The 9831-nt window shown below is 36.2% G+C and overlaps 1 protein-coding gene across 1 annotated transcript in view; it reads left to right on the top strand.

Annotated features, from left to right (window-relative positions):
- Window positions 1-9831, top strand: part of para (sodium voltage-gated channel paralytic) — a 115003-nt gene that overhangs the window by 29576 nt on the left and 75596 nt on the right. Inside the window, exons 2-3 of the mRNA XM_071594272.1 lie at window positions 1086-1241; window positions 9194-9399. Coding sequence (XP_071450373.1) covers window positions 1086-1241; window positions 9194-9399 — 362 coding nt within the window. The remainder of the gene's footprint in view (window positions 1-1085; window positions 1242-9193; window positions 9400-9831) is intronic.

The raw sequence follows: 9831 nt of genomic DNA, 5'->3' as shown, positions 1-9831 counted from the left end.
TACAGAAACAGTGATGTTAACTTCACCTAGCAATCTACATAAGTCATTGATAGTTTCTTGATTGTCCTGTTTCCTCAAAATAATATTTTCTTCTCGGTCATTGGTACCAAGCTGGATGCATTTTTTCATCCACATCTGGTATCCATGAACCCTTTAAAAAAATAACTACCCAGCTGATTTTTTATGCATGATGATGGCCAAAAGAAAACACACCCAATCTACCTCACTCTGCTGGCGTCCTCCTCTCTATAACTGACCAAAAAGTTGTTTGACCATCATTGATAAGTGTTGAGGAACTGAGGAGTGCCAGAAGGGATTGGTAATGTCTGCTATTCATCGCATCTCTCTAGTGCTTTATAATTCTCATGCTCATTCAAAATGTTTTATCCAAAATAAGACTTGGGAAAATATGTTAATGAACCATGAACACCACATGATAAGTTATTCTCTGGAAACATTTCAATTATGTTGGTACATTAGTTTTCAGATGTTAAATCTTTCAATATTATTATAATGTATTTTATCACTACTTTTTTTCAGCTTACCTGCTGTATTGAAAAAAAGACTTTTGAATGTAGCAAGAGGCTGGCCATTGCCTAAATTTTGTTATCAGATCACTGGATAAACTTAAAATTCTGTCATGCACTTTTCCAGCCATCTGCTATGCATGATTGCAAATTTATGTGAGAAACTTTGCATTCTAACTGATAGTTTCTTTGAATATGATAAAATATAATTTTGGATCCATATTTTGCTTTATTTAGTTTGCAATATAATAAGCATTAGGTTTTTGAATTACCAAGTTTTTTTAATGTGATGAAATTATTACTGCGAATGAATTTTTTGTAAATATGTTTGAAAAGTGAAAGCGGGCCAGCATTTCCATTAAGCATATGATTTATTTATTTTTATTTGTTCTTGGAAATGAATAATTTTGTCCAGTTTTTAGCTGTCCTCTAGATATTTTCCATCTTTTCTCACTTGCCAAGAAGTCCAAACAGTCCTTCATTTGGCTGCTTCACATCATCGCCAATTGCCCATTCCAGTGCTAAGCCCTCTCATCTTTCCCTTCACCCGCTTCACAGGTTCGGTATGATGACGAGGACGAAGATGAAGGTCCGCAGCCGGACCCAACCCTGGAGCAGGGCGTCCCCCTTCCAGTTCGCCTCCAAAGCGGATATCCCACTGAGCTAGCAGCTACACCTATCGAGGACATCGACAGCTTCTACCACAACCAAAGGGTGGGTTCTTAGGCAGACAACATTTCACCGCCTCACCAAGGATCTGGTTTCAAGTGCATGATTTGTATCAAGTTTCTTGCCCCACACATCTAGTAGGATGGTCAGTGGGAGAAAAACTGGGAAATCACTCTGGAGAAATCAGTGCTACTGGGAAAAATCAAGCAAAATTCAGGGACATCCATGGAGTGCCAAGGATTTCCCCAAGGGACAAGAAATTAATTTTAAACTCATTTTAAATATTTGTTTCATTGCATACAATTATAAATCCAATGGGCATAAACTCCCCTACCCATGAAATTATTTGCTAATGATTGTGAACTGGGTGAACTATCAAACCATCCCGCATGGTGATCTAAGGTAAATGGGTCCCACTCTAGGGATCGGCTCACAATGGAAGCAAACTCCAGAGAGGATCACACAGGAAAGCACACAAAGTTAGAGGTGGCCCTCCTTAACAGGAGCTCTCGAGACTACCCCTGTGAAGGGCCTCTAATGGGAGTGACTTTGGCATGTAGTTGCCCCTGGCATGGAAGTAATTCCCTGTTAGCAACCACCAGGAGTGCTTTGTGTGCTTCCCTATATGATTTTCTTATGTTTGCTTCTTACAATAGCTGATTCCAGATAAATTGGTAGTAAATAATCTTATAGCTAGTGAATCTCAGCCCATTATTGGGCTTAATGTTTGATAAAAGGATGTTGCAATACAACACTCCTTACTAATTGTGTAGAGTGACGACTTGTAAGAATGATGATATTGACAGTAAAATGGCTATATTTGATCTTTAAACATTATGGAACAACATAATGATGATAATAATCTCATCTGGTATAAATACTTCTTGATTATTTTTTTAGTTATAAACAGTAGTCTCCCAGCCATAAGATGCTTTTGGTTGACCTAGCACCTAGGGGACACAGCACTGCTGCACTTCCTGTGTAGCATTGCACCATACACCTTTACACACCCTACATTACAATGAACCATTTCCATCCCCGCATACTATCCCTTTTGTTTCCTTTCATTCCATCCAACATGCCTAATCTTTTGTATCATTAATGTCAACTTGCATTCTAAATTTGTTTTCATCAACCTTTTGCTTGACATCATTTTTATCTTATTCTAAACAGTAGGTAAACAAAAATGAGCTATAAAAAGTTTTTGAAAGATCTTCCTTAGAGGTTCCGGCTCCAGGTTAAATTGTTTATTCTTACCAAAGCCCCTCAGGGTAAGGCATGCCTATATTAGACAACAGCATGAAAGGAGGTAATGCATATCTAAAAATCAAAAAAATCTAAATACCTTTAATTCTCTCATGTGAGTAAAAACCCAGCTTCTGCTGCAATAACAATGCAGTTTAAAGAGAGCCCAGGATAAAATAATGGTATATGTGGGTATTTTGTGGTAATTTTGAAGTCTGAATTTTTTCAGCAAGCCTGGAAAAGTTGGGAAATTTGATGATTTCACCAGCCACTCTGATTTAATTCCACCTCATTAATTTGGCTACCTTAAGGTTCACTGCCATTTAAGACATAACCCTCTCAGGAGGCCTAAACTTTATGGTGCTCCATTATGAAAGGTTTGTTGGTATTTTTCCTAGACACCATTTATTTTTCCTTTAAAGTTTATTGCAAATTACAAATGGCTGCTCAAAAATTAAAAATGAAGCAGATCAGTGCCAATATTGATAGAAATAAGCTATGTGTTGCATACTAATTTTACTGCATACAATACTATATACATATTTCAAAAAAACACCAATAAATGTATCTTGTTTCTCCAATGTTTTAAATATTTGACTTGAAAGAGAAATTTAGTAGAGTGAAATCTCAAAATCTGATGCACCTTATTTCAATTAATTTTGAAATATTTACAACTGGCATTCATATGCATAGTAAATGATTTCAATTATGATTCCTTATGTATTCACATCACTCTAGAATTTAAATAGGATCTCACTGCCAAAACAAAATTATACCTGAATTTTACGTAATCTACCTTTCATCTTGATATTTTATTTTATTTGTTACTTAATTTAGATTTTGTGAGAACTAATAGCTGATTGAGAAAGTATTCAATCTCTGCTCATAGATTATCATTGAAGAAATCGGCCTCTTGTTAATCTGAACCAAGTGAAAGATTTAGGCTTTTGTTTTTCTTGAACAAGTGCTTCTCCGTTTTCACTTTAATACACTTTGTACAGCAACCATTACTGGATTATTGGTAAATTAATATTTGACTCTTGCTGTTAAAAATTTTGAAAATATAGGGAAGTTGATAAAAATTGAACAGGAGCTTAAAATGAAGCTAGAAGTAAATATGTTATCTTCTGTTCTAGTGAAACCTCAAATTGCAGTAAATAACTTCTGCGCTGAAGACCTTCCCTATACCTTGGGTTAATTTTTTAATTTCCAACCAGTGAGAGACCTGGCATTCTTTTTATCATACAATACTATTGCAAAATATATTCTTAATGCATTTGTGTGGGCATTCTGACTTGAACTGGTCCTTCAGGCGCAAGAAGGTGATGATCTACCAAGATATATGAGTTCATGTATGCATGAGTAGATATAGGTTCAAATGTTAGATGGCTAATCAGTTGGTTTAAAACAAGAAGCATAATTCAGGTTCAAACTGAAGAAGAACCTAATTTAATCATTTTATTCTTCTGCTTATGATTGAGTATTATTAGGATAACTCATTATGCCTTCTGTTTCTTATCTGTAAATTTATCCTTCAAATGAAACCTTATTGAAGGAATATATATCAATGTTACGTATGCCATTGTTGTATTGTAAAGATCCATTTCCCAAGTCTCTGGCAAGCATTGAATTTCACTCCTGTCACAGTAGTGAAAGACTCAGAAGGGGTTTTATGCTGTTGTAGCCATGTCTGTCAAGCCCGAATGGGTGATTACCACACTGCTGGGCCATGCACACTGCAGACAAAGGAGTATCAGGAGTACAGCCTGCTTCAAGTGCATCCACCCTTGCTTTGCAGGTTACAATGCACTTCATGTGCCATCGGCCTTCACTCCGTTGCGTGCATCTGTTATGAGAACTGTTAGCTTCATGGTGAAGACTGGATACTCTTGCCTCAGTCCAAACAGTAGATCTTGATACAAATATTATCCATTTTTCCCTCTCCTTTGAACATGCATTCATTTCAGCCAGAGCTGAGAGCTCAATTGTGGACAAAGATTGCATGAAATGGCCTGATGGGATGATATGAGGTTCGGCTGCCAGCAATTGCCACATGGCAGGGAAGGAATGATTCCAGTGGTTGGTAAAGTTTTCTGTGATGGACACAATACCTCCTGAGTCATTGGGCAGAACTGGCGTGAAGTTTGGAATGAAATCTTCAATAAATGGTCATCATTTTCCTCATGCCTCTGTTGCGGTTTTACAACTCATTGACACTGTACTTGATGTGGCTTAGGGCACAAAGTGGCAATTGAACTGCAAACACGTTCGTGGAAAAAACTTTGTTCTTGCCCTCCATTTGGTGCTGATGAATTCTGAGATATTCTTATGTCTCTGCAGCAATGAGATGATGAATGACATTTCCATCAATGAGTTGTGCGTCTTCTTTGTCTCCCTTTCACCAAGCAGATGGTTGCTTACTTGTGTAATCCCAACTCAATCCATATATCATCACTGCGCTTCCATATGGTTTCCAGTGGTAAACTGGGTTATATTACACTAGAAGCATGCATCTTAAGGCTGTCATGTAAGAGAGATGGGTGATCTTATGCTTCCTGCTTGACAGGATACTGCACATATATCCCTGTACATATCTCAACCTGAGTGATAGTGGGAGTAAAGAGAGATATGAGGGATTAAGGACATCTTTCATGGTAGTAATAGGCATTCCATGCAGGATGCGCTCTCTAGATGAACTTTCATCTTCTTTAACATGGTAATGAGTAGCTCATGTGCAGTGGTGTCAAATCCCTTTCCCAAATATTCCACCCATGCAATTTATGTTGCACTTGTCTTCAGTAACATCCTGGCAAATACACCTGTCAATGAACAATGTGTCTTTGCATTCTTGAAAGAAGGTGTTATTTTCCCTCTAGTCCTTATCACTAGTTTTTCCTTAGCTTCCAGCAGTGCTCATATTCATTACACCTCTAGCTGTTTGATGATGAGCAGAATGCATTAATTTGGTGGTTGATGATACCTTAATGGGCTATAAGCTGTCCCTTTGGCATCCAGACGTCTTAAATTCTATTGGACACTGAATTCTAGAAGCCTATTATCTCACGTGCATGCTCTTGGACTCAAGTATTTTTACTGCTTTACCTCCTAAGGGATGCAATTTTGAGTGGGCATCAATATTTTGGCTACAATATAGGCCATGCAATTGACCACTAAGGGGCCAGAAGTCACTTTAATGCCTCATCTATCAAGCCATTTATTAGGGAGATCAGTTTCTCCATAAGAGGTATATATTTCTTCATCTATATGATATCTCATTATGGGTTATGGCGCTCAGGAACTGCCCACAGAGCCAACCTCCACATCCTCAATCCTGTGTATTTGGTTTGCTGAATTGGGTGCATCAATCATGTCTGTGAATGGAACATCTGATGTTTTTGTAAAGGGTGCGCACTCCTCTAACTTTACAATTAGTGGAGAGTTGTCTTCCTATGCTGGTGTTTGGCATAGTCTCACACGGTTTGTTTCAAGAGCTGTGAATACTGCAGATGCATCTCATGTAATAAAGAGGGATGCATCCTCACCATTTGACCCCTGGGCTCAGATCCATGCTAGCATCATAGCATGCAAGAAGGTCCTCCTCTTGAGACCTACTTCCTGGATATTATCCGACCCACAACTCTGCTAGCCCCCATCCAAGGTTATGGGTTGCTCTAATTGATTGATCCTAAACCAAGTTGCATCTGCTTACCAGGAGGCTAACCCAGCATGCAGATATTCACCAATGGCCAGGAAAAACCATTCACTACAAGGTTTGCCATGAGAAGGATGGTAGAACACTTATATAAATAATATTATAATTGTTTAATTATGAATAATATTCACAGTCTCTCAAATATGAGAGTAATTCATTTTTAGCTAATATTAATAGCAGATTCATTAAGAAGCTTTAAATACTGTATTTTTTCATTCCAGAAGGACTTTAAGAACTGCTCAGTATATCACTAAATTACAAATATCACAATTTTTCAAAATATTTTTTATTTAATCTTTAATTCTAAGTTATTTCCTAGTGAGCCACTTATTCTTATAGGGCTGCACGTTAATATATGGCTGGAGATGGTTAATAATACAAGAAAACATCAAATTGACGTTTGGAACAGAACAAATAGTTTTACAAAAAAATGGTGACTCAAATATAATGCACATGAACAAACTCACAAAAACAAGAAAATATTCCATTGCATATGTTTACGTATATAACATTTTGCAAAAGCAGGAGAAGTAATTGTCAGTTGAAATGTAGTCGGAACAATAATGTTTTTCATATTATATTAATATTGTTTATATGTCTATATATTATATTTGTATAGTTTTAATGCTGATTGAGCAATTGTAAGTAACAATTACCTGATATGGAGGTATTGCCGGGAGTAAACAGTAATAACTTGTAAACAATTATGAGATTATTTTCAGATCTGATTCAGTTCAGCACAATTGTAGAGCATTTAATTTGATGAGTGCCTCTTGAGATTCACTGTCTCAATCCCTCAAAGAGTGACTCACTAAGAGAGACTCACTCTCTCAGTCACTGTCACAAAATCCTTGACACTGTTACCAAGGCAGGCCCTTGAATTTTTCAGGGGTTTTCCTATGCATCCAGAAAAAGTTTGAAACATCCAAAATCCCTATATAGGCTTGGATCAAAACACAGAGGGGATTTTGCCTTTTAAAGGAAAATAATGGGAAAGTCAAAAGTGTTCCTCATCAATTTATTAATTTCATACTTATTAAAGCATGAATTATTTAATTTCACTATCATGATAAGATTTGAACTAAAATGCAGCTATTTATTGCATTCTCCATGTTTCATTCATGCTTCTCTGTATTTAAAAATTTGATAACTTTTCAAACTGGTATTTTTGATGATTGTCATTTTGTGTATTGTAATATGGATTTGCTGCTGCTATTGCTTTCATATTAGCCCATAATTTATGGGGATGATGAACTTCAGTTGCCTTCAAGGAAGAATTATTCTATTGTTCACCCTGCCCAAGCTCTCTATTACATGAAGTGAACTTATATTAGGAGTAATACAAGGAACATGAAAATAAATGTGAATGTTATTAACTTAACAAATGCTGCTCTTTTGCTCAATGTGCTCTAGTTCTTTAACTTTTGCATTCTCAATAAAAAAATTGTATCTTTGTTTATTATGAAAGCATTTCCAATACCAAGTATTATGTTGGGAAATTCAAATGCTTAAAAATGCAATCAGGAATTAGAAATATTTCTAAAGATTTATTATAATTATTATCATTAAAACTTACATGTGCAGATAGACAATGTCAGGTGGCACACAAGTCCCAAGTATTATAATCAAAATTGCCTTGAAAAAAAATAATATGACATAAATCAATATCAGAAAAGATAATAAATAAAATAAGTCAGTAAAAAAATACACTTTAGGGAAACTTCCACACTTAAATCTCAAACACAAAAAAAAGGAAATCCCCATCTCATTAACATCAGTCTCCCAACAAGAAAAAAAATAAATAATTAAGCTACTACATACAATTTTACACAATACATCAACCAAATTATTAAATAAATTGTTTACATCTTTTCTTAAAAGTATTCACCCTATTAGGAAAGGGATCAAATAGTTTTGCAGGTGAAGTGTTCCAATCAACTATTGTTTTGCTAAGAAAAGAAAATTTTTTTTATATGTTCTTTTTGCCTGGAATTTTACCTTTAATTTGTGATCATTGCTCCCAATAAAATTTGAATTTCTTGCCTCATTCCTTAGTTCTGCCCAAGCTTTCTCTCCTTTAGAATGCTGAACATTCCACAAAGTCTGCTTATTTTTCTTCTTCTTTGTACAGGTTTCGAGCCAAGCCTTTTAAACATTCCAGTCATACTTTCCATCCTCCTATGCTTCCCCATTGCATATCTGGCAACCTTTCTTTGTCCCCATCCCAGTTTTTTGATATGCCCTTCTTCGTACAGGTCCCATACAATTGATGAGTACTCCAACATTGATCTTACCAGGGTCTTATATGCCTTTTCCATAGTTGCTCTTATGCTCCCTTTGAGGTTTCTCATCACCCATGTCAATGTCCCCAGACTTTGGTCGTTATTATGTGTAAAAATGATTATTTGTCATCATCTCAACTATCTGTCTCTTCTCACATAGTGAATGCATTTTTCAATCTCCAGAAAGTTTTCTTTCTCATTTTATTTCATTTTTAAATTTTCAATTGGATTTTCATACATTCTATGCCCATTTCTCATGTATTAGTTCATATTTACACATTAGTTCTTGTTTCCTTACATATTTCCACTCAATTGCAGAAAATCCAATCTGACATGTATCAGCTTCAATTGCATTTTAGATCACCCAATGGTGTGTGGAAGGAATATAAAAGTACACTTTGATGGATTGGTAAATGGTTAACTTGATGCTTAGACTAGGTAGACTGGGCATCAGGAAGCCTAAGTATAGATACATGAGATAATCCCTTCCACCATGTGTATTTGTTTCGTCCACCCCACATGCTGTGTGTCAGTGCCCTTCTACTTGTTCAAGAAAAACTTTCATTTCTCTCTACGGTACCATATCAGTGTTAATGAAGGTTTAGCCATAATTTGTTTACTGTTAGTGAATTAATTTATGAATATTCTTATGCATGGCTTATAGAAGTGGTGATTGAGTAGTGTTCCATTACCTTGTAATGCTAATGTTTGGAAACATTTGAAATTTGCATTTCAATATATGAGCCCTTCCTTTGCAGACCTTTGTTGTGATCAGCAAAGGAAAGGACATCTTCCGGTTTAGTGCCACCGATGCCATGTGGATTTTAGATCCGTTCAACCCCATCCGCCGGGTCGCCATTTACATCTTGGTGCATCCTCTTTTCTCGCTTTTTATCATCACCACTATTCTGGTCAACTGTATTCTTATGATCATGCCGACCTCACCCACCATTGAATCCACAGAGTGAGTAAATTTCTAGGCGGAGGGAGTGAGGTGCTCCCTCCTTCCCTCTGGAGTAAGCCTCAAATTTGCCGAGTTCCTCTCGCACGCCGCTAACATCAAACTCTCTTGTACTTCTACTGTGGCAAATAAATACTGAATTATGAATTCTCACATTTTTCATGTAAATGACTGTTCTATGAGAAAGTAATTGAAAGGGGGTTTATTCTTGGGATATAGGTGCTGCTCTTGGAAAGTACAGAGTTTAATTATTAAATAGTCAGGATAAATTGTGCATTACATATTCTTGCTACATATATTCCAATGCCCTGGCATTGTTCCTTACTTGAATGGGCTCTTTATCTTGATCTAGTTATTTTAGGTAATTACTGTGTATGTCTTTCTTATATCAAGTATTTTATGTGTAGTAAATATAGAGGTCCTGATGGGTTGATA

Source organism: Hetaerina americana, unplaced genomic scaffold, assembly GCF_022747635.1.
Source record: "Hetaerina americana unplaced genomic scaffold, ioHetAmer1.1.p SCAF_6, whole genome shotgun sequence".
In the NCBI taxonomy this organism is placed as follows: Eukaryota; Metazoa; Arthropoda; class Insecta; order Odonata; family Calopterygidae; genus Hetaerina; species Hetaerina americana.
The sequence above is the reverse complement of the archived record's forward strand: the minus strand, read 5'-3'. Positions and strand labels throughout refer to the sequence as shown.